Here is a 26,292-nt window from a genome sequence, read left to right on the forward strand (position 1 = left end):
GTCACCTGATCCACAGACAGACAACTTATTTTTATATATATAGATAGATATAATTCTAAAATTGTCAGGTAATTTTCTATTTTGAAATAAAAACTAAAAATTATTGCTCAGACAACATAAATATTTTTGATATTTACATAATAGCTTTAGTGGTTCTGGACTGAAAACTAAATATGCTAATCAAATTGGGAATTGCAATCTTTTAGGTTGAAAAGCAGATCCATTGGAATCATGAGAATGCGTGGAATAGAAAAGCCTCACCCTCAAAAGGCCCTGTCAAGATTGTTGCCTCTATTACGTTATAACAGACATAACACGTCATTTGTGTCCCGGTGTCCCGGTCTGTAGTTTCGTTAGTCGACAAACATGACGTCAGACGACAAACAACTTCATGACGACATACAGCTCAATCTTTATAATGACGTCAGTCGACAAACATGACGTCAGTCGACACACAAACATGACGTCAGTCGACAGATAGACAAACAACTTATTTTTATATATATAGATATATATATATATATATACTAGCTGTTGGGGTGGCGCTTCGCGCCACCCCAACACCTAGTTGGTGGGGGCGCTTCGCGCCCCCCCCCAAGCCCCCCCGCGCGCGTAAGTCGTTACGCGCCATAATAGTTACGCGCCATTGTAGTTGTGTCCCTATGTCACACCTGTGAATATAGATAGATATATATATATATATATATATATATATATATATATATATATATATATATATATATATATGGTTTTAACTACGTAAAACTTGCGAATATACAACATTCTTTGCTGTCCCATTGTCTTTGCATATAAATAGATTGTCAGGTTTACCGACTCTTGAACATGCAACATATAATGGTCCATGGGAAAACAATCTGTATTCAGATCTATACCTCATGATTCTAATGATTGCCCTTGAGCTTTGTTGATGGTGATTGCTAATCGACCATTCCCTGTCCCAGTGTCCCGGTCGTCATTTACATCCCCCTGTTTCCCCCGGTGTCCCCGTTGTAGTTGTGTCCCTGTGTCCCGGTCGTCATTTATATTCCCTGTGTCCCGGTCGTCATTTGTATCCCGGTGTCCCGGTCTGTATATACATTCGTTTTTTAGTTTTGTTTTTCTCCTTTATTTTTTTCCTTTTTTTTTCTTTTTTAGCTTATTTAGATTTTTAGATTTTTTAGTTTTTTTATTAGTTTTTAGTTTTTTTTTCTTTTTAGTTTTTTTGTCCCGGTCGTCATTTATATCCCCCTGTTTCCCCCGGTGTCCCCGTTGTAGTTGTGTCCCTGTGTCCCGGTCGTCATTTATATTCCCTGTGTCCCGGTCGTCATTTGTATCCCGGTGTACCGGTCTGTATATACATTCGTTTTTTAGTTTTGTTTTTCTCCTTTATTTTTTTCCTTTTTTTTTCTTTTTTAGTTTATTTAGATTTTTAGATTTTTTATTTTTTTTATTAGTTTTTAGTTTTTTTTTCTTTTTAGTTTTTTTGTAGTTTTTACCTTCTTTTTAGTTTTGTTAATTTTTTTTTTTACTTATGTCCTGGTCGTCATTTATACTCCCTGTGTCCCGGTGCTTTGTTGATTGCTAATCGAACATTCCTTTTGTACTGGTCGCTTTCTCTTTGAGTGTCGTCATTTATTTTTTTCTTTTTTAGTTCTTTTAGTTTTTACCTTTTTTAGTTTTTTTTAGTTTTTTAGATGAAAATTTTTTTTAGTTTTTTCCTTTTTTTCTTTTTAGTTGTTTATTGGTTTTTACCTTTATGTTAGCTTATTTTTCAGTTTTTTCCTTTTTTTTATTTTTTTTTTATTTTTTATTTTTTTAAGTTTTTTACCTTTTTTAGTTTTTTTTAGTTTTTTTAGTTTTTTTAGTTTTTTAGCTTTTTTACTTTTTTTATTAGTTTTTAGTTTTTTTGTAGTTTTTGCCTTTTTTTAGTTTTTTCAGTTTTTTTTTAGTTTTTTATTGGTTTTTACCTTTATTTTAGCTTATTTTTCAGTTTTTTCCTTTTTTTTAGTTTTTTTTAGTTTTTAGTTTTTTTAGTTTTTTACCTTTTTTTAGTTTTTTTAGTTTTTTTAAGTTTTTTAGCTTTTTTATTTTTTTTATTAGTTTTTAGTTTTTTTGTAGTTTTTGCCTTTTTTTTAGTTTTTTTAGTTTTTTAGCTTTTTTATTTTTTTTATTAGTTTTTAGTTTTTTTTGTAGTTTTTGCCTTTTTTTAGTTTTTTCAGTTTTGACGTCACCTGATCCAGTTTTTTCAGGTGACGTAACCTGATCCACGATCCACAGATCCACAGACAACTTATTTTTATATATATAGATAGTTTTTTTTTTTTTACTTATGTCCTGGTCGTCATTTATACTCCCTGTGTCCCGGTGCTTTGTTGATTGCTAATCGAACATTCCTTTTGTCCTGGTCGCTTTCTCTTTGAGTTTCGTCATTTATTTTTTTCTTTTTTAGTTCTTTTAGTTTTTACCTTTTTTAGTTTTTTTTAGTTTTTTAGATGAAAATTTTTTTTAGTTTTTTCCTTTTTTTCTTTTTAGTTTTTTATTGGTTTTTACCTTTATTTTAGCTTATTTTTCAGTTTTTTCCTTTTTTTTAGTTTTTTTTTTATTTTTTATTTTTTTTAGTTTTTTACCTTTTTTTAGTTTTTTTAGTTTTTTTAGTTTTTTAGCTTTTTTACTTTTTTTATTAGTTTTTAGTTTTTTTTGTAGTTTTTGCCTTTTTTTAGTTTTTTCAGTTTTTTTTTAGTTTTTTATTGGTTTTTACCTTTATTTTAGCTTATTTTTCAGTTTTTCCTTTTTTTTAGTTTTTTTTTTAGTTTTTAGTTTTTTTAGTTTTTTACCTTTTTTTAGTTTTTTTAGTTTTTTTAGTTTTTTAGCTTTTTTATTTTTTTTATTAGTTTTTAGTTTTTTTTGTAGTTTTTGCCTTTTTTTAGTTTTTTTAGTTTTTTAGCTTTTTTATTAGTTTTTAGTTTTTTTTGTAGTTTTTGCCTTTTTTTAGTTTTTTTAGTTTTTTAGCTTTTTTATTTTTTTTATTAGTTTTTAGTTTTTTTTGTAGTTTTTGCCTTTTTTTAGTTTTTTCAGTTTTGACGTCACCTGATCCAGTTTTTTCAGGTGACGTCACCTGATCCATCCATCCTCATCTAAAAAACTAAAAAAAACTAAAAAAGGTAAAAACTAAAAGAACTAAAAAAGAAAAAAATAAATGACGACACTCAAAGAGAAAGCGACCAGGACAAAAGGAATGTTCGATTAGCAATCAACAAAGCACCGGGACACAGGGAGTATAAATGACGACCAGGACATAAGTAAAAAAAAAACTAACAAAACTAAAAAGAAGGTAAAAACTACAAAAAAACTAAAAAGAAAAAAACTAAAAAAAGGCAAAAACTACAAAAAAAACTAAAAACTAATAAAAAAGCTAAAAAACTAAAAAAAAACTAAAAAAAGGCAAAAACTACAAAAAAAACTAAAAACTAATAAAAAAAATAAAAAAGCTAAAAAACTAAAAAAACCAAAAAAAGGTAAAAAACTAAAAAAACTAAAAACTAAAAAAAAGGGAAAAAACTGAAAAATAAGCTAAAATAAAGGTAAAAACCAATAAAAAACTAAAAAAAAAACTGAAAAAACTAAAAAAAGGCAAAAACTACAAAAAAAACTAAAAACTAATAAAAAAAGTAAAAAAGCTAAAAAACTAAAAAAAATAAAAAAACTAAAAAAGGTAAAAAACTAAAAAAAATAAAAAATAAAAAAAAAACTAAAAAAAAAGGAAAAAACTGAAAAATAAGCTAAAATAAAGGTAAAAACCAATAAAAAACTAAAAAGAAAAAAAGGAAAAAAGGAAAAAACTAAAAAAAATTTTCATCTAAAAAACCAAAAAAAACTAAAAAAGGTAAAAACTAAAAGAACTAAAAAAGAAAAAAATAAATGACGACACTCAAAGAGAAAGCGACCAGGACAAAAGGAATGTTCGATTAGCAATCAACAAAGCACCGGGACACAGGGAGTATAAATGACGACCAGGACATAAGTAAAAAAAAAACTAACAAAACTAAAAAGAAGGTAAAAACTACAAAAAAACTAAAAAGAAAAAAAAAACTAAAAACTAATAAAAAAACTAAAAAATCTAAAAATCTAAATAAACTAAAAAAGAAAAAAAAAGGAAAAAAATAAAGGAGAAAAACAAAACTAAAAAACGAATGTATATACAGACCGGGACACCGGGATACAAATGACGACCGGGACACAGGGAATATAAATGACGACCGAGACACAGGGACACAACTACAACGGGGACACCGGGGGAAACAGGGGGATATAAATGACGACCGGGACACCGGGACAGGGAATGGTCGATTAGCAATCACCATCAACAAAGCTCAAGGGCAATCATTAGAATCATGAGGTATAGATCTGAATACAGATTGTTTTCCCATGGACCATTATATGTTGCATGTTCAAGAGTCGGTAAACCTGACAATCTATTTATATGCAAAGACAATGGGACAGCAAAGAATGTTGTATATTCGCAAGTTTTACGTAGTTAAAACCATATATATATATATATATATATATATATATATATATATATATATATATATATATATATATATATATATATATATATATATATATATATATATATATATATATATATATATATATATATATATATATATATATATATATCTATCTATATTCACAGGTGGGACATAGGGACACAACTACAATGGCGCGTAACTATTATGGCGCGTAACGACTTACGCGCGCGGGGGGGCTTTGGGGGGGCGCGAAGCGCCCCCACCAACTAGGTGTTGGGGTGGCGCGAAGCGCCACCCCAACAGCTAGTATATATATATATATATATATATATATGTATATATAAATTACAGGGAAACCGGTGGCTTCGCCGCTGGGCCCCGGCGTGAGCGTGAGAGGGGGCCTAGGTGCCCTCCAATTTTTTTGGTCACTTAAATAGGGTACTAGAACTTTTAATTTCCGTTAGAATGAGCCCTCACACGACATTCTGAGAGCAATGGGTCGATATGATCACCCTGAAAAAAAAAAAAAAATAAAAATAAACACGCATCCGTGATCTCTTGTTGTAAAAAAAAGTGAAATTCCACATTTTTGTAGATAGGAGCTTGAAACTTCTACTGTAGGGTTCTCTGATACGATGAATCTGATGGTGTGTTTTTCGTTAAGATTCTATGACTTTTAAGGGGAGTTTCCCTCTATTTTTTAAAATAAGGCAAATTTTCTCAGGCTCGTAACTTGTGATGGGTACGAAACCTATTTTAGAATTGTTGTAATGCCTTGTTAAAATATACAAAACAAATAACAGTTACCAGCCACTAGGCCCCGGCACTCGGCACTTGGAAGGCTTCTATATATGGATTTTCAATGTCGCTTGTCTTTTAACCACAGACAATTTGTGTTTTTTCATACTTTTCAGTTCTAATTTTTACAGTTTACATAATAACTTTAGTGATTCCGAACTGAACTTAAATCCTTAATTTCTCTTGTTTAAAGTAAAACATTAAAATTGTTGCTCAGGCACCATAAATATTTTTGTAGTTTACATAATAACTTTAGTGATTGTGAACTGGACATGAAAAATTGTTCAATTTTTTTCATGTCTTAAAAGACATTGCTTATACTTATAAGAAAACAAAATCGGTTATGATGTTTTTCTAACAACGATCTAAGCTAAACTTAAACTTTTGGTCTTCTTTGTTAAGGTTTTTGAACTAGTGTAGTCCCCCTTTAAGATATCTATAAACATTTTTGCAATTGCCAGTTTTTTCTCTCTTTACACAATTTAATGTCTTTCAATACTAAAGTTTATTCAAAGATGTTTTATTATTGCAGCCAGGCTGATTTCCAACTGTGATTTCTACCAAATTTCAAACTTTTGGTTTTCTTTTTAGTGTTTTTGGATTGCTGTAATCCCTTGTCGAATTATATGCAAATACTATCAACAGCAAGCCTGTTTTCTTGCTGTTCTTGTGATTCCTCTGCACGCTTTCTTTTCTTACTTTCTCTATCAGCAGCAAGTTTTTTGGCATAGACTCTTTGAGCAGCTTCCTCGGCTGTTGCCATTGTAGGTTCTTCAGTCATTTTACAATTAAACATTTTCCGTCCACGATCTTCTTACAATTAAAAATTTCTCTTTGAACGATTTTCTTAAATACCTTTAATGACGTCATCGTCATAACAAACATGACGACAACTAACTTCATGACGACATGATGACATGACGTCACTCGACAGACATAACACACATACAACTTATCTATCTATATATATAAAAATAAGTTGTCTGTGTGGATCTGTGGATGGATCAGGTGACGTCATGTTTGTTCGCATATGACGTCTGAATTATTTCACACTAATACAAAAGAAGAAAAAAACTAAAAAAGGTAAAAACTACAAAAAAAAACTACAAAGAAAAAAAAACTAAAAAAGCTAAAAAACTAAAAAAAACTAAAAAAAGGTAAAAATCTAATAACTAAAAAAAAACTGAAAAAAATAAAAAAAGGCAAAAACTACAAAAAAAATAAAAACTAATAAAAAAACTAAAAAAGCTAAAAAACTAAAAAAAAACTAAAAAAAACTAAAAAAAAGGTAAAAAACTAAAAAAAACTAAAAACTAAAAAAGAAAAAAACTAAAAAAAAGGAAAAAACTGAAAAATAAAAGAGAAAAAGAAAACTAAAAAAATATGAATAAATATATATAAAAATAAGTTGTTTGTGGGTTATGTCTGTCTGTCTGTCTGTCGAGTGAAGTCGTGTTTGTCCGCATATGACGTCTGAATTATTTCACACTAATACAAAAGAAGAAAAAAAACTAAAAAAGCTAAAAACTACAAAAAAAACTAAAAAGAAAAAAAAACTAAAAAAGCTAGAAAACTAAAAAAAAACTAAAAAAAGGTAAAAAACGAAAAACTAAAAAAAACTGAAAAAACTAAAAAAAGGCAAAAACTAAAAAAAAACTAAAAACTAATAAAAAAACTAAAAAAGCTAAAAAACTAAAAAAACTAAAAAAACTAAAAAAAGGTAAAAAACAAAAAAAAACTAAAAACTAAAAAAGAAAAAACTAAAAAAAAGGAAAAAACTGAAAAATAAGAGAAAAAGAAAACTAAAAAAATATTAATAAATATAAAAAATATAAATATAAATATAATACAAATTAGCAATCAACAAAGCACCAAGACACAAATGACGACCGGGACACAGGGAGTATAAATGACGACCAGGACATAAGTAAAAAAAAAAAACTAAAAAAACTAAAAAAATGGTAAAAACTACAAAAAAACTAAAAACTAATAAAAAAACTAAAAAAATCTAAAAATCTAAATAAACTAAAAAAGAAAAAAAAGAAAAAAGGAAAAAAATAAAGGAGAAAAACAAAACTAAAAAACGAATGTATATACAGACCGGGACACCGGGATACAAATGACGACCGGGACACAGGGAATATAAATGACGACCGGGACACAGGGACACAACTACAATGGGGACGCCGGGGGGCACAGGGGGATATAAATGACGACCGGGACACCGGGACACAAGGAATATAAATGACGCCCGGGACACTCAAAGAGAAATCACAGACTGGAACACCGGGACACAAATGACGACCGGGACACAGGGAATATAAATCGATGGCGACTCAGGGAATGGTCGATTAGCAATCACCATCAACAAAGCTCAAGGGCAATCATTAGAATCATGAGGTATAGATCTGAATACGGATTGTTTTCCCATGGACCATTATATGTTGCATGTTCAAGAGTCGGTAAACCTGACAATCTATTTATATGCACAGACAATGGGACAGCAAAGAATGTTGTATATTCGCAAGTTTTACGTAGTTAAAAACATATATATATATATATATATATATATATATATATATATATATATATATATATATATATATATATATATATATATATATATATATATATATATATATATATATCTATCTATATTCACAGGTGGGACATAGGGACACAACTACAATGGCGCGTAACTAATATGGCGCGTAACGACTTACGCGCGCGGGGGGGCTTGGGGGGGCGCGAAGCGCCCCCACCAACTAGGTGTTGGGGTGGCGCGAAGCGCCACCCCAACAGCTAGTTTTTATATATATAGATAGATTTTATATATATAGATTATCGCAATTTTTGCTATTTAAGCAATTTAATATAAACTTCTCCATGCCTGGAATTCTTAAATTTTTTCAAATAAGTATGACGTCATTGCAATACTGATGTATATAAAGATGACGTCTCTCAAATAAATATTTTCTCCAAAATTACGGTTCTTAACGAATTTATCAAACTTCTGATCTATCTAAATGGTTTTTTTTTAGGCCAGAATATACCAGGATGTCAATTTCCCCGAAAAAATATAAAGCCGTTTTCGAGAAAAATACATACGCAAATATTACTTGTTTATAAAGATAGTTCTCGCGTCATGTTTGTCGACTGACGAAATTACAGACCGGGACACCGGAACACAAATGACGACCGGGACACCGGGACAATGGGAATATAAATGACGGCCGGTACACTCAAAGAGAAATTACAGACTGGGACACCGTGACACAAATAACGACCGGGACACAGGGAATATATATAATGACGAAATTACAGACCGGGACACAGGGAATATAAATGACGACCGGGACACTCAAAGAGAAATTACAGACTGGGACATCGGGACACAAATAACGACCGGGACACAGGGAATATATCTTCTTTTTTATAATACAAAAATAAGTTGTTTGTTTGTGTGTTGACTGACGTCATGTTTGTGTGTCGACTGACGCCATTATAAGGATTGAGCATTATGCTGTCATGAAGTTGTTTCTCGACTCACGTCATGTTTGTAGACTGACGAAATTACAGACCGGGACAACGGGACACAAATGACGACCGGGACACCGGGACACAGGGAATATAAATGACGACCGGGACACTCAAAGAGAAATTACAGACTCGGACACCGGGACACAGGGAATATAAATGACGACCGGGACACAGGGACAAAACACAATGGGGACGCCGGGGGCCACAGGGGGGATATATAAATGACGACCGGGACACAGGGAATGTTCGATTAGCACTCACCATCAACAAAGCTCAAGGGCAATCATTAGAATAATGAGGTATAGATCTGAATACGGATTGTTTTTCCCATGGACAATCGGGACACAAATGACGACCGGGACACTCAAAGAGTTTTTTCTTTTTGTAGAACTGGACCCAATCCCCATGTCACCTTTTGGAATATTACCACAGCAGAGGTTATCCCAAATAAACAATATCTTGTGAAGGCAAAACAGATACACTAAAGAAAATTGCTAGTTGTAGCGGCATATTGTCATGTCACGGGACTGGATATCTAAAAAGAAATTGGTTTTTTTTTCTTATGGAGATGATATTTTCCCGCGATAATTTTGTAGATTTACTATATAAAAGAAAATGAGAATTTCTCTTTCATTAGTAATTTTTCTGTGTTATGAGAAGATTACTTTATTTCTTTTTTTTCTTTTTTTTCTTTTTTTTTTTACTGGCTCAGTTTCCGGATTTCAGCGTTAAATGGTCTTCTGTTAGCATGGAATTTTCTACTTCCAAAGGTCGAGGAAAATGTCGCACTCTTTTTGCGCTGTAAATGCTTATTTCTGTAGGGTGTTTTGCTTCCCATGCCGATCCTACTTGGAAACCAAGACCTTTTTAAGTGCATAGACAACTAAAGTAACCTCAACCTACGCAGCATAGTGCCAAATTCTATTATCGATCCCTACAGCCGGGACACCCATTTAGTTGTGGGCGGGAAAAGTTCCCGAAAACAGTTTCTCTGTTTTATGGAATCCTTCTTGCCGAATGGATGATACAGTTATTTCCCCTGGCTAATATAAAACTTTGAACAGGAATGAAAGAAATGGTACATTTTCATTTAATTTTGTGACTTAATCTGTGTACATTCGAGCGGTACTGCGAGCGATATTCATTCAAGTATTAAACGAAACAAAATTTACTGAAAGTAAGGAGCAACATAAAAACTCAGAACGAACATAAATTATTCAGTATATAAAAGGAGGGTGCCCCCTCCTCAATAAACCGCTCTTCGCGCTAAAGTTTTTTTTATCACTTATAAATACGGTTTGTGTTTCAGGAGTCGTTCTTACAGAATTGGAACTGAAGTTCGAACTTTAGCGTAATATATGTATATATATATATATATATATATATATATATATATATATATATATATATATATATATATATATATATATATATATACATATATATATATACTAGCTGTTGGGGTGGCGCTTCGCGCCACCCCAACACCTAGTTGGTGGGGGCGCTTCGCGCCCCCCCCAAGCCCCCCCGCGCGCGTAAGTCGTTACGCGCCATAATAGTTACGCGCCATTGTAGTTGTGTCCCTATGTCCCACCTGTGAATATAGATATATATATATATATATATATATATATATATATATATATATATATATATATATATATATATATATATATATATATATATATATATATATATATATATATATATATATATATGGTTTTAACTACGTAAAACTTGCGAATATACAACATTCTTTGCTGTCCCATTGTCTTTGCATATAAATAGATTGTCAGGTTTACCGACTCTTGAACATGCAACATATAATGGTCCATGGGAAAACAATCTGTATTCAGATCTATACCTCATGATTCTAATGATTGCCCTTGAGCTTTGTTGATGGTGATTGCTAATCGACCATTCCCTGTCCCGGTGTCCCGGTCGTCATTTACATCCCCCTGTTTCCCCCGGTGTCCCTGTTGTAGTTGTGTCCCTGTGTCCCGGTCGTCATTTATATTCCCTGTGTCCCGGTCGTCATTTGTATCCCGGTGTCCCGGTCTGTATATACATTCGTTTTTTAGTTTTGTTTTTCTCCTTTATTTTTTTCCTTTTTTTTTCTTTTTTAGCTTATTTAGATTTTTAGATTTTTTAGTTTTTTTATTAGTTTTTAGTTTTTTTTTCTTTTTAGTTTTTTTGTCCCGGTCGTCATTTATATCCCCCTGTTTCTCCCGGTGTCCCCGTTGTAGTTGTGTCCCTGTGTCCCGGTCGTCATTTATATTCCCTGTGTCCCGGTCGTCATTTGTATCCCGGTGTACCGGTCTGTATATACATTCGTTTTTTAGTTTTGTTTTTCTCCTTTATTTTTTTCCTTTTTTTTTCTTTTTTAGTTTATTTAGATTTTTAGATTTTTTAGTTTTTTTATTAGTTTTTAGTTTTTTTTTCTTTTTAGTTTTTTTGTAGTTTTTACCTTCTTTTTAGTTTTGTTAATTTTTTTTTTTACTTATGTCCTGGTCGTCATTTATACTCCCTGTTTCCCGGTGCTTTGTTGATTGCTAATCGAACATTCCTTTTGTCCTGGTCGCTTTCTCTTTGAGTGTCGTCATTTATTTTTTTCTTTTTTAGTTCTTTTAGTTTTTACCTTTTTTAGTTTTTTTTAGTTTTTTAGATGAAAATTTTTTTTAGTTTTTTAGTTTTTTTAGTTTTTTTAGTTTTTTTAGTTTTTTAGCTTTTTTACTTTTTTTATTAGTTTTTAGTTTTTTTGTAGTTTTTGCCTTTTTTTAGTTTTTTCAGTTTTTTTTTTAGTTTTTTATTGGTTTTTACCTTTATTTTAGCTTATTTTTCAGTTTTTTCCTTTTTTTAGTTTTTTTTAGTTTTTAGTTTTTTTAGTTTTTTACCTTTTTTTAGTTTTTTTAGTTTTTTTAGTTTTTTAGCTTTTTTATTTTTTTTATTAGTTTTTAGTTTTTTTTTGTAGTTTTTGCCTTTTTTTTAGTTTTTTTATGTTTTTTAGCTTTTTTATTAGTTTTTAGTTTTTTTTGTAGTTTTTGCCTTTTTTTAGTTTTTTCAGTTTTGACGTCACCTGATCCAGTTTTTTCAGGTGACGTCACCTGATCCACGATCCACAGATCCACAGACAACTTATTTTTATATATATAGATAGTTTTTTTTTTTTTACTTATGTCCTGGTCGTCATTTATACTCCCTGTGTCCCGGTGCTTTGTTGATTGCTAATCGAACATTCCTTTTGTCCTGGTCGCTTTCTCTTTGAGTTTCGTCATTTATTTTTTTCTTTTTTAGTTCTTTTAGTTTTTACCTTTTTTAGTTTTTTTTAGTTTTTTAGATGAAAATTTTTTTTAGTTTTTTCCTTTTTTTCTTTTTAGTTTTTTATTGGTTTTTACCTTTATTTTAGCTTATTTTTCAGTTTTTTCCTTTTTTTTAGTTTTTTTTAATTTTTTATTTTTTTTAGTTTTTTACCTTTTTTTAGTTTTTTTAGTTTTTTTAGTTTTTTAGCTTTTTTACTTTTTTTATTAGTTTTTAGTTTTTTTTTTGTAGTTTTTGCCTTTTTTTAGTTTTTTCAGTTTTTTTTTTTAGTTTTTTATTGGTTTTTACCTTTATTTTAGCTTATTTTTCAGTTTTTTCCTTTTTTTTTAGTTTTTTTTAGTTTTTAGTTTTTTTAGTTTTTTACCTTTTTTTAGTTTTTTTAGTTTTTTTAGTTTTTTAGCTTTTTTATTTTTTTTATTAGTTTTTAGTTTTTTTTGTAGTTTTTGCCTTTTTTTAGTTTTTTTAGTTTCTTAGCTTTTTTATTAGTTTTTAGTTTTTTTTGTAGTTTTTGCCTTTTTTTAGTTTTTTTAGTTTCTTAGCTTTTTTATTAGTTTTTAGTTTTTTTTGTAGTTTTTGCCTTTTTTTTAGTTTTTTTAGTTTTTTAGCTTTTTTATTTTTTTTATTAGTTTTTAGTTTTTTTTGTAGTTTTTGCCTTTTTTTAGTTTTTTCAGTTTTGACGTCACCTGATCCAGTTTTTTCAGGTGACGTCACCTGATCCATCCATCCACAGACAGACAGACAACTTATTTTTATATATATAGATATATATATATATATATATATATATATATATATATATATATATATATATATATATATATATATATATATATATATATATATATATATATATATATATTAAAAAATAGTAACACTAAATCATTATTTTATAATGCGAAAATTAAGCAAGCAATTGCTAATCTAAAGAATGAATTTGTAATTGTGCCAGTGGATAAAGCTAATAATAATTTTGCCATAATTTGTCAGAAGCTGTATTGTGATATCTTAAAAAGGGAGTTATGCACAACTAATGTTTACGAAAAGGTAAATATAAAGGATGAGAATTTAATTGAAAAGACTGAAGAAATACTTTTTAAAAATTTTAATATTAAAATAAGTGACAATGATAAAAAGTTCCCTTTCCTATATTGGACTGTAAAATTTCATAAGAATCCCCCTAAACCACGGTTTATTGCTGGAGCAGCTAAATGTCCAACCCGCATTGCTGCTACTGACCTCTCTTTAATTTTAAAGGAAATTGTAAATAAACTTAAAACCTATTGTTCTGGTATTAAAAAATTTTCGAATTTTAATCCATATTGGAGTGTTAATAATTCACTGCAGGTGATAGATTCTTTAACAATGGTTTTGGCTTAAAGAATTGAGTCTTTCGATTTTGCGACAATGTATACTAATTTATCACTTAATGTAGTGTTTGATAATTTAAAAACTGTTATCAAGAAATCTTTCCTCTTATCTAGTAAAAGGTTCTTAAAAATAGACACTTATAATAAAAAAGCTATATGGACAAATTGCTTTAATACTACAGTTAACTTGAGATGTTACAGCTTGGATATGATTTTTGAGTTATTAGAATTGGTTTTATACAATACTTATATAAGATTTGGTGGTGATTTGTACAAGCAAATTGTGGGAATTCCCATGGGGGGGAATACCAGCCCATTTATAGCTGACTTGTTTTTAAGTCAACTAGAATATAAATATATGATGGATAAGAATAATCCAATTAATTTAAAACCTGTTTTGTCAAATAATAAAAGATATTTAGGTGATATTTTGGTCTTAAATTGTAAGGATTTCATTGATATTTCTAAAAATATATATCCATCAGAGCTTATTCTTGAACCTAGTCATGGCGCTGGTCATGAAGATCATTTCTTAGATTTAAATATTAATATTTGTGATAATAATAAATTAAGTTTTAAAATGTATAATAAAACGGATGATTTTGATTTTGAAGTAATTAGTTTCCCATTCCCTGAAAGTAATATACACTCAAATATCACATATTCAGCGTTTTTCTCACAGTTACTTCTTTATGCAAGGATTTGTAGTAATTATATTGATTTTAAAAATAGATGTAAAATCTTAAGCCAAAAATTGATATCAAGAGGTTTTTCTGCACATAAATTAACTTGGCAATTTAAAAAATTTAGTTTTCATTATAACGAACTTCTAAATATCAAAGAATTATCTAGAAATACTTAAAGAAATTTTCAACTAATTTCGGAGGTTCGAGAAATGTTGTTGCAGCGCCATTTATTTTGAATTGTGTTTCTAATTGAGCGGATTTTTTTTTTTAAATTAGCCACATCGTAAAGATTAATTCTATAATTGTTTAGTTCATTCAGGTTTTTTGCAATGCGTTAATATTTGTGATTTGGTAAAATTTATTATATTTAGTTTACCTATTGTTGCTAAAAAGAGGGATATATTAACAGGATAAGCTTGTTTTGGTGTTACTTGGTTGTTTTACATTTGCTGTTTTTTTTTCTCTTTCATAGGCATGTAATTTGGGGGTGATACCTGACACGGGGATGCCATGGATATTCTGTGGTAGCCACAACACGTGGCTGGGTAGAGAATTTAAAGTGGCGAAACCCTATATAGGCCAGTGTATTCTCCTGATGAGCCCTTGTGTTGGGTTGTTGCCTCTGAATTATTTGTCTTTATTATTTTTTCTATTGTTTGGTAAATGACGACTTATACTTATTGACGACATGATTGCCTGTCCATGGATTATTCTTTATGGTTGATTATGTATGGCTATGCTGTTTGACCTGTGTGATTGTATGGATGAGTAGGGTTAAGGCCTCATTCAAGTGCTGGTCTATATTAATCACTAATTTAGGAAAACAGTCTTCCTTTTCTCCTTCTGTCTCTCTTTTTTTTTGTGCTGTTGCATTGGTGATATCTCTTTTCATGATATATATATATATATATATATATATATATATATATATATATATATATATATATATATATATATATATATATATATATATATATATATTTATATACATATATATATATATATATATATATATATATATATATATATATATATATTTATATACATATATATATATATATATATATATATATATATATATATATATATATATATATATATATATATATATATATATATATATATATATAGCAATAACAATACTATATGTAGACAATGGGTAAATTTCATAATTTTCAGCCATTCCCAGAGGCATACTTATTGGGCAAATTTCATAACTATAAGGGGCAAAATGGTTATATCAAAGTTTGATCAGAGAAATTTGGGGAAAAAGACATGGGAGGGGGGCTAGTTGCCCTCCCATAATTTTTCACTTTAAAAGGGTTCTGGGACTTTTAATTTCTCTTAAAATGAGCCGTCTTCTGATCTTCTAGGATCATCAGTTCGGTGCGATCACCCCTGGGAAGAACAAAGAAAAAAAACACGGATCCGCGATCCTTCTTGTGGAAAAAAAATACGAAATTCTACGTTTTGTATGATTCCCTGATTCGCTGAACCCGATGGTTTGATTTTTAATAAGATCCCTTGTCTTTTGGGGGATGTTTCTTTTCTTAAAGGAAAAACATTGAAAAATAGAAGGAAGAAAAAAAAAAATCCTTACAATAATTAAACTCTAGACCTACCAAATTTGGTAGATTTATAATTAAAAAAAAAACCTACCATGTGTAGTGATTTTGAATATTAACGATTTAACAGAAGTAAATGCTGTTAAATGTTGACATGAATTTAAAATCCCGAATAAATGTAAAAAATGTTTTTCCCGGGTTTGATACGTAATTTGACAGATTAACAAAAGAATTTGGAGATTGTAGCTTGGGATTTCTAGATGGTGGCCCTCTTTTTATAGCTCTTACTATAATTTCAAAAGATTAGCGGAAGGGGCTAATCGTATCAGTTTCATATATTTTTGGTCATAAGTTCTCAAGTCCTGGAAGCTGCACTCATAATCCAAATAGACATGCAGGTAGGTAATTGGATTAGTGCTCACTACTATTCAAATTTCTAAACTTTCATTTCATGTTGTTAAACTCTGTCCCTTGCTTTATTGCACATTTTTGATGCTAGAATTTGTCCCTTCTTGATGGACATATATTTGCGCTATTTCACTCACACTATTAATTCATAGCAACTTTGAAATAATTATGAACTTGGTTTAATACTTTAAAAATAGCTGTTGAGTTATACAAGCGAAGTTCTTAGAAAATAGCTCAAATATATACGGCTTAGACACGGCTAGACCAAATTATAACCCACTTTTTGGAAAAATTGTAACAAACGTGGTATGTGGCATATACCCAAACTGTTACATTTCCGTGTGATTTGGAAATCGAATTTTGCTGGTTCCTCCTCATAATGTTCAAGTAGTATAGGGGTGGGGGCGATCATGAATAGTCTACTATGATCTAGGATATTAAATGGCATTTGTAATCTGGGATATGACATTAACGCTGGAATTGTCGAAAGAGAATACAACACATTGAAAAAGATCAGACTTATATTGGGGAGAGGCAATTTCAGCTTAAAAAGGGCTGATTATGTAAAAGTAATCGGTGCTTGTATTGAATTCTTAAGATAAATTACAAGCACTTTTTCCAAAAAGGCAATGACGCTCGCCTCAGTCCATGTTTCCTTTTTTGATCATATTAAATAAAAAAAAAATCATACCAAAGGGAGGAGTGACACTAAATTTAAAAATAACAGAATTTAGCTTAAATATAAGAGGGCTCACCACCCCTCAAAATGTTAAGACAATAAAACAAACACAGTTTTGAAAATACATATTAATTCTAGAAAAGGCAAACTATACATCAGCGCAAAGGTTTGGGTGGGGTGAACGTAATATCATAATTAGGGTACTTGAGTGGTGTTTCAAATTTTAGCGTCCCGCCTTATTTTATCTTGAGTTATAATGCCAGTTTAAACTTTTCTCTGAGTATTTAAGACCTTCTTAAATTGTTTGTTTTTTTCGTTTTAGCCTTTTAGTGGTTCTGTTCGAGGTATCTTTTGTCGTATTAGGAGCCAGTCTGTTGGTAATGTCGGAAGACCTTGTCACTGTCATAGAGAAGAAATATATAGTTTTACGGGAGTCACATTTAGTTATTTACTATCTTACCTGTTGAACGTTTCTGTGTTCTCGAAAGAAATGAAATTCAAGGAAATTGCCTTCCTGGAAATATCAAGTGGCAAACTCCCGTTTCGCGGGAAATCTCCCCGCGTATTAATAACGATCGTATTTTTGAATTTAAAAGTATTTGAAAAATTCACTTCGGGAAGTCGCACCCGCAGACAATTCTTTCCCAGGAAAATTCCCCCATTTGGATCCCCCCGTGTATAGTTATCCCCATGCAAATTCTCTACCCTTATAATTCTCCTTCATTGGGCAATTGAATCTATAATCGAAAAACACAATAATGCACTGGATCTATAAACATAAACATCGATTTTTTTTTTCAAATGTCGTGCTTTCCACGATAGAATTAATCCAAAACTGAATAAAAGTTATCCTTTGCCCTACGTTTATATGAATTGCGTAATTAATTTATTTTGGTTCATTATACTGTACACACGAGTCAAAAAAAGATATTCATATCAAATTCAATTTAGTATTGGATCCCCCCCTTCTGCGGAATCCCCCCGACGATTCCCCAGTGGAACATTCTCCGTTTAACCCCCTACCCCCCCCCCCAACAATTCACTCTGAAAATTTTCCTCATAGGAAAATAACGAGAATAATTTTAAATTTGAAAAGTATTTGAAAAATTACTTCGAATACCAGATTAGCGAAACAACAGAGAATTTATTCAATATGTATTTACTAAAAAAAAAAAAAAAAAAAAAAAAAAATTATAATGTTGGAGACTTATTATTTGACGTAAACTCATATATAACTAATCCATTTATTGAATATTCGGAAAAATGTGAACAATGTGAGTTTAACGAGTACTTGTGATGAGGGGTCTCGAAATTCATTCAGCCCGAAAAGTATCAAAATAGTCTTGGGGAGGGCAGATTTTATTACTAAAAGTTTCGCAAGAGCTTACTAAAAGCTCCTTAAAGTTTTGTGGGGATCGGATGTAGGCTAGTAACGCATACAAGACGCAGACACACATACATTCGACTTTACACGTGTAGGTAACCGGATAGTGTCCTGTCAATACCAGGGATCGGTCGCAGTCACTTTTTTCGCTTTTGTTAGTTTTTTTAAGACGAGTCACTTTTTGTCACTTTTTCATTGAATTTGTCACTAAAGTCACTTTTTTGTTCATGTTTTGTGCTCTTTTTTCAACAATTTGTTGAGCTAACGGGAGGTTTGGGCATTCAAGTTCCTAGAAAAGGTAAATTCATTCTTTTAAATAATCCTCCCATAGCTGCTCATAGTCCTCCATTCACTGAGCTTCCACCCAAATTGACTGCTTAGAAGACGGGCGTTTTGGCCCAGATTCTTAAGTTATGTTTACAGTATTTGCTTCTCTTTTTGTGTTTAGCTGTTGCCTGTAGATGGTTCAAATTATGATCCATAAGTATAGGGGATATCAAAAGGTAAGAAGGAATAAGTGTCTGTCATTGGCTTTTTGAGTTTATACTTGTTTGCATAAATATATGAGTCCGCGAGAAGGCTTTCTAAATCCTTTCTGACACCTGCTTTTTAAGGTCATTATGAATGATGTGTAAGACCAAATTTTCGGAAAACTGGTTTTGTAGGGAAGACGAGACTGGACGCATAGTGCAAGAGTGATGTGCCAAGAGAAGTAATAGTGACAGTTCATTTTACTGCAAAATATGCACAAAGACACTCAGCAGCCAAAAAAGATTTCAAGTTCTTTTTCAACATGCCACCCAAAAAGAAACACTAGACGAGCACGTTTACTGTGCTAAGTCCATGTCAGCTGAGACTCACTGGATCAAACTTGATCCACTCAGACTCACTATAATCATAAGGTGGAAATGCTGTACCAGAGAAGAAGTTTGAGATGTTCTGCGAAAGAGGTGCAGTTTCAAAGGCAGAAATAATATGGGTCTTCAAAATAATTGCCAGTTCTTTTGCTGCATCTACGTGTGATGGTATTGCCGGTGTCTTTCCAACTATGTTCCTGGATGCTGTCCCAGAAGGCTTCTTGTTAAATGCCAAAAAGTGACGTACTTATTGACAGAGACAATTTACCATTATTTTAGGGAAATTTTGGTTGAAGATATTCAGATTTCTGACTTTGCACTGGAATATGATGAGACTACAAACATTGATGTAGTAAAGAGCTCGAAATATTGGTCGAAGGATCAAAAACCAGTTATTACTCGGTATCTTGAGCATATTATCGGGGATATGCTACTAGTGAGGATATGAGCCAAAAAGCTCCTCGACTGTATAGAAGATGAAGGATTTCCACTTGAAAGACTGTTGACCCTTGGGAACGATGCTCTTGCTGTCAATAAGAAAGTTTGGTCATTTGTTGACTTGGAAAAGAAAAAGTGGTATTCAAAATGTCTTTTGAATATCGGTAGCTGCAGCATCCACGCAGTGCATAATGCGTCCCAAAAAGGACTACAGGAAATGGGGGGGGTCTGATATGATAATTGCTGTTTACCATTTCTTAAGCGGATGGTATGCTTGTTGTCACTATTTTAGCCAGTATCAGCTAAAAGTTAAGGCTCCGCGACATAAGTTCGTAAAGCACGTCCCCACTTGATGGCTTACCATGGGAAAAGCTGCAAACCGCTCGATAAAGCAATGGCCAGCTCTGATTGAATATTTTCTGGAATTCATGTCAAAGAATAAGAGCTTAACACACTTTATCTCAAATTTGAAGTATCTGAAAAGTGTCAGTTGGCTAAGAAAGCCAACAATGAAAGCTGAAATCGAGTTCTGCAAATACCTTCAATGTATTCACAGGAGTGTTTTGACAGCAAGAGCCGTTGATTCATGTGCTGAATCTTGAGTTGCATTGCTTATCCACAGTTCTCCTCGGACAGATTGTAAATGCCCAATGGTATCAACCATCACCTTGTCGTGGGATTTAAAAGCATAGACAGTGCTGCAGAACTATATCTAGAGCAATCTTTGTGTTATGGGCAAATCCTTTCAGATCTTTCTTCTTCGAAAGCGTCTCAGAAAGATAGGAATTTTTTTTCCTACAAGTTAGGAAGCACCTCAAATCTGCTGTGCGGGATTTTTTTTTTCAAACTGTCGTGTGAACAACGAGTTTTTTTGAAGCCTTAGCTGCTTCAGACCTCCCAAGCCAGATTCCCAGCCGATGGGTTGCAGTGATGTTCTGTACGTTACAAGAAAACGTTCGTTTGAGACGAACATCGAGAAAGTCGAGGGAGAAAGGTTATTATGACAGTTGGACCCTGTGTCACCACCCACGAACAGTACATGAATCGATAGCTATTGGCAAAAGATCCTAGAGCTAGAGACACCAGGTGGTGATGTGAAATATCAGTCCTCGGGTTGTCTAGTTAGAGCAGTTCATTCGCTCTGCCAATGAAGCGCAAACGTGGAGCAAAAGATTTTCTCATTCAGCTCTGTTGATGACTACCATTCAAGCCCGTACATAGGAGTGGACACTAAACGCAAAAGTTTTTTTTTGCTAATGCTAGGCGCAACTGTGACAACAAACCCGAGCTTACTCCGTTCACAAAGAGGCTGCTGTTTTTGACCAATTCAGCTAGAGCTGGCTATGAACTTAGACGAAAACAGGATGAATTGGAAAAAAGAATAGCTTGAAGTTGAAAAGGAAGATGCTGCATTGGCAGTCCAGGACCTGGTCCAGAGGAAACAAAAAACAGCGGAGCTAGAGTCAGAAATAGCGGAGCTACAGTCAAGAAATCGGTAATACTCTTCTGAAAGAAGCAGGAGAGCGTCTGAAGAAAACAGTAGAACATGAGGATTCTTTGAACATTAGTCTTACTCAAAGCATGCTGGAAGCAGCATTAAGAGCTCGTCTTAAAGAAAGGGCAGATAATGCTGAATCTTTGGGAAAACTTGTTTTAAAGAGGAAGTCAGAACTGATTGATCGTTTTTCAAAGAAGCCTAACAAGTGATGACACTAATTGTATTAAGTGTAATTCTACCAGTGATTTGTTACTCTTGCTCATGGACGCCAATCGCACGGTTTATTCCTGTTCGTAAACATTCAAAAGTTCTGTTGCTTGTACCTTTGTTTGCTTGTTCCTTTGTTTTGTTGAAAAATTCAAAAAAAAGTAATTTTTGTTCGTTTTTTATTGCATAGTTTTTTTTTCTATAAGAATCCATAGTTTAGCCGGCTATTTGCATGTTGGGAGAAAACATTTTCAACAATTTTAATCCTGACACAAATAGTATTTTTTTTTTTTTTATTTAATTGACTGGATGTGTTTGGAGAATGAATAGCCTTGAGAGATGGGCTGATTGTCTTCCTATCTCTTTTTACTCTTAGAAAGGACACTAGTACTTTTAATTTTGTTTCTAAGTAGCTCATTTTAATGTTTCAATGATATTTCAAGCTATTATAGAGTGGAGCTGCCTATCGTATTGCTTATATGCCCTTTTGAAAACAAACATACGTACAGTTTTTTCGTTGAATTGAAACTCCCCCTAAACGCTTTCTAGAAGTTTCACCTTAATACTCTTAGCGTCATTAGTTACAGTAAATGTAGTGCTAGTATTAAAAGTATACACATAGTGCCTGCTGGCTTGTTCAAAATCCGCCAAAACTTACTCTTAAGGTCTAACTTATTAATATAAGTTGTTCTAGAAATATTGCTTTGTCATCTTTTCGAAAGTCCACCTGCTCATAGTGTTGATTTAGTTCAACGTCCGCCTAAATATTCCCTTATATTTGATTACTGAAGAAATTATTATATGCTCTTTGGACTATTGGTTACAAAATGGCTCTCTCGCAATTTCGATTGAATGTATTTGGGGAAAAGAGGATGTCAGGGGGGGGGGCTATTTTCCCTCCGTCACGTTTGACTCTTAAAATTGAACTAGAACTATACATATCCAATTAAATTTAAGCAGGTAAAAGTAAGCAAGACGGCACTAGACCCTTAAGGTCCAAACCAGCAGTGCCGATCTCCTTTTTGTGGCCCTTCAGCGAGGGAGTGCAATGGGGGGCTCGGTGCCGACCATCCAGTGCTTTTGCGCACCCTTCCTGCTTACCTTCCTGAGATTTCTCCAGGTATCCATTTAGAGCTAGTTTGACTCTGGCTGAGTTTACAGTCACAACAATGACCCCTGTCCCAAACCAAATGACCGGCTTCGCTTGTGATCGAAACCGTGCTTCTTGGAGAATGAATCCTCACACCAGCTCGTCAACCAATTAGCCAGGACAGCTTCCAATCAAATGAGCTTCCTCTAAATTTCACAAGACCACCCCTTCTATAAAAAAAACTAGCCGTTGGTGTGGCGCTTCGCGCCACCCCCCAATCCCTCCCGCGCGCGTAAGTCGTTACGCGCCATATTAGTTACGCGCCACTGTAGTTGTGTCCCTGTGTCCCACCTGTGAATATATATATATATATATATATATATATATATATATATATATATATATATATATATATATATATATATATATATATAAATATATATATATATATATATACATATATATATATATATATATATATATATATATATATATATATATATATATATATTTATATATATATATATATATATATATATACATATATATATATATATATATATATATATATATATATATATATATATATATATATTTATATATATATATGTTTTTAACTACGTAAAACTTGTGAATATACAATATTCTTCACCTAGTTGGTGGGGGCGCTTCGAGCCCCCAAGCTGCTTCGCGCGCATAAGTCGTTACGCGCCATATTAGTTACACGCCATTGTAGTTGTGTCCCTCTGTCCCACCTATGATATATATATATATATATATATATATATATATATATATATATATATATATATATATATATATATATATATATATATATATATATATATATATATATATATATATATATATATATATTATATATATATATATATATATATGTTTTTAACTACGTAAAACTTGCGAATATACAACATTCTTGGCTGTCCCATTGTCTGTGCATATACAAAGCCTTATATACTTATAATGACGTCATATGCAAACGCTCTTTTTATAAACAAACAAACATGCATACATACAATTTATTTTTATATAGATAGATAGATAGATATACATATACAATACAAATTAACTACGTAAAACTTGCGAATATACAACATTCTTCGCTGTCCCATTGTCAGTGCATATAAATAGATTGTCAGTTTTACCGACCCTCGAACATGCAACGTACAATTGTCCATGGGAAAAACAATCTGTATTAAGATCTATACCGCATTTTTCTAATGATTGCCTTTGAGCTTTGTTGATGGTTATTGCAAATGCAAACCGAATTGGGAATTGCAATCTTTTAAATTGAAAAGGCAGATCCGTTGGAATCATGGGAATGTGAGGAATAAGAACAGCCTCACCCTCAAAAGGCCCTGTCAAGATTGTTGCCTCTATTACGTTTTCCGTTGTTTTTTTTTTTCGGCAAGTCGCGTGCCATTGCAAAGCTTTGGTGGGTTGAAATATTGTAACAATATTATTGGTACGCCTATTTTTAGTTGTAGCACGTGTGGTGGAAACCCTGGGAGATCCAGGGAATCTAAAAATTCAGATGGATAATTAACCGCCTCATTTGGTTCCAGAACTGTGTCGAATGACTTGTAAAGGACTGCCTGGTCTCGAATCTTGGTCAAAACAATATTTTTGATTTCGTGGACGTCTTTATTCTTGGCTGCCAGAATCGCTCGTTCTTTTAGCCATTTATGATTTTTATAATTGGTTAGAATATTCGGAAATACTTTTTCAACCAATTCATTTTTGGACGTCACTAAATTACAGAATTCAGCAGGCAGTTGTATACGTCCTGAAATTGAGTCTACTGGGAGCTTTCCGTTTCCAATTGCCAGCAATGATCTGAAAATGTTTGACCAGAGTCATCGTTTTGCAATCGGACACGCATATTTGTAGTTAATTTTAATGTCTTTACGTGTGACCATAAATTAGATTTTTTCAGGCAAGCATTCATTTCGTCTGCAGGGGTTGATCTAGGTATTATAGGTATTGTTTGCCTGAAATCTCCCGCAAGTAATATTAATGTGCTGCCAAAGGGTTTCGAATTCCCTCGCAAATCTCTTAAAGATTGATCCAGAGTCTCGAACAATTTTTATGTGCCATTGTGCACTCGTCCCAAATAATAAGTTTCCATTGCTGCAATACTTTACCCATCCCAGATGATTTGGAAATATTGCACGTGGGAGTTTCTGTAGAATGAAAATTCAGACGCAATTTCAAAGCGGAACGAGCAGTTCTTCCACCAGGCAGCAACGTTGCCGCTATTCCCGATGACGCAATAGCCAACGCTATGTCATTTTTTGATCGAATTGATGCCAGAATCAATTTTATCACAAATGTTTTACCAGTACCTCCTGGCGCATCCAAAAAGAAGATTTCTCCAACGTTGTTATCGACACAATGCATTATCTTATCATAAATGTTCTTTTGCTCAGACGTTAATTTAGAAATGTTATTTTGTACATACGACAATAGATTACTCGTGCTGTAACTTTGTTCAAGATCCAATTCTACACATTTAGAAACAGCAGCGTTACGATTAGGTGAAGGCATTCCCAAACCCTGAAGAGGTTTGTTTGCCATACATACGCACAAATCTTCAATAATAACTAAAGTGTAGTGATAAATTTCTGATTTTAAATCAAAACTCATATCTGACGTCTCTAGCCGTTTTCGATGGAGTATATCCTTGACCATTTTCGATTTATATTTTTCCCATAACTCTGTAGGAGCTGAAGGAGAGCAAGTTGTTAGTATGATTCCAAACAATGCACGAATTTGACTTGGGGTTGACGTTTCGCACGCGTCATTGATGCAGTTATCCCGTTGTTGGTCATTCTCCAATAATTTCAGAGCTTGGCATGCACTATGGTAAGTGTCATGTATAATACCGTTTACAGTTCTCAAATTATCAAAGGACGTCGGACTGGGTACATTCGCCAAAAGCAGGCGGAGAAAGAAGCATTCATGTTGAATGGGGTGAATGGTGTAGTGTCTTCCTATCGTGGTATCTTTGAAGATGGTAGGCTGGCCGTCGACTGACTTACCGTGTTTCCGTCTTTCAAATACTTTATTTTTAGCATTCCACGTGTAATACGAAGGCACTTCAGTATACAACAGTTTTTTGCAAAAGAATCATTTCGACATAACGAAAAGAAAGCAGTTAACGTTGTATCCGGTGGATTCAGGGCTCTTTGTCGCACGTTGTATTCCGAAAAATAAACACGTTGTCCATTCTGTAAATGTACCGCTAAATGAACAACAGCTCGACTTCGTCCATGTATCGGAAATGAAAGAATTCGCCAAACAGCTTCATTACTGCTAATGTATTTTCCAGCCTTATATTGTACGATTTCATGGATATCACTGATTTCGGACTGCAAGCCAAAAACTGCCATGTCCCTGCCTTTGGTGACGTATTTACATATGTATTTGATTGCCTTTACGGAGTTACAGTATTCAAGGTTTATGTGTGCATTAAATGTTTTTTTGACAATAAAGGTGAATATGGAACAACCTTCGGATTATCTATTTCGATGGTGGTACCGTTATGCTTTTTTATTGTTGCTGTTTTACCGCCATCTTCAGTAGATCTTCTTCTATATTGTGGGTAACCATCATTGCCAGTAATTGTGTTGGGTACTAAAAGTCTAGGATATTGCTTTGTGCACCTTCTTTGGCCATGCATGGTGATTTTTCATTCAGTGCACCGCAAGGTCCATGTATCATATTTTTTACAACAATATCATATAACCCCTTTTCGACATTTTCTTCAGGAATTTCAGCGGAAATCACATCGACAATTTCATTAGAAGTAATTTTATCATGTATCCAGATTAAAATATGTGCGCGTGGCAATCTTCGTTTTTGCCATTCCACTGAGTACATCCAGCATCGCATTGACCCAAAC

The 26,292-nt window shown here is 32.5% G+C and overlaps 1 protein-coding gene and 1 long non-coding RNA gene across 2 annotated transcripts in view; one reads left to right on the top strand and one right to left on the bottom strand.

Moving 5' to 3' along the window:
* Positions 1-1,912: 1,912 nt before the first annotated feature.
* On the bottom strand, positions 1,913-3,121 carry LOC136031190 (uncharacterized). Its single transcript, XR_010618456.1, has 2 exons — positions 2,835-3,121; positions 1,913-2,042 (listed from the first exon to the last, which is right to left on the bottom strand). It is a non-coding gene; the product is annotated as an uncharacterized LOC136031190 (long non-coding RNA).
* Positions 3,122-9,825: 6,704 nt separating this feature from the next.
* The window catches only part of LOC136031191 (SHC-transforming protein 1-like), a 78,481-nt gene continuing 62,014 nt past the window's right edge, over positions 9,826-26,292 (top strand). Inside the window, exon 1 of the mRNA XM_065710547.1 lies at positions 9,826-9,948. Coding sequence (XP_065566619.1) covers positions 9,937-9,948 — 12 coding nt within the window. The 5' untranslated portion in view covers positions 9,826-9,936. The remainder of the gene's footprint in view (positions 9,949-26,292) is intronic.

This window comes from Artemia franciscana, chromosome 9, assembly GCF_032884065.1.
Source record: "Artemia franciscana chromosome 9, ASM3288406v1, whole genome shotgun sequence".
Lineage (NCBI taxonomy): Eukaryota > Metazoa > Arthropoda > Branchiopoda > Anostraca > Artemiidae > Artemia > Artemia franciscana.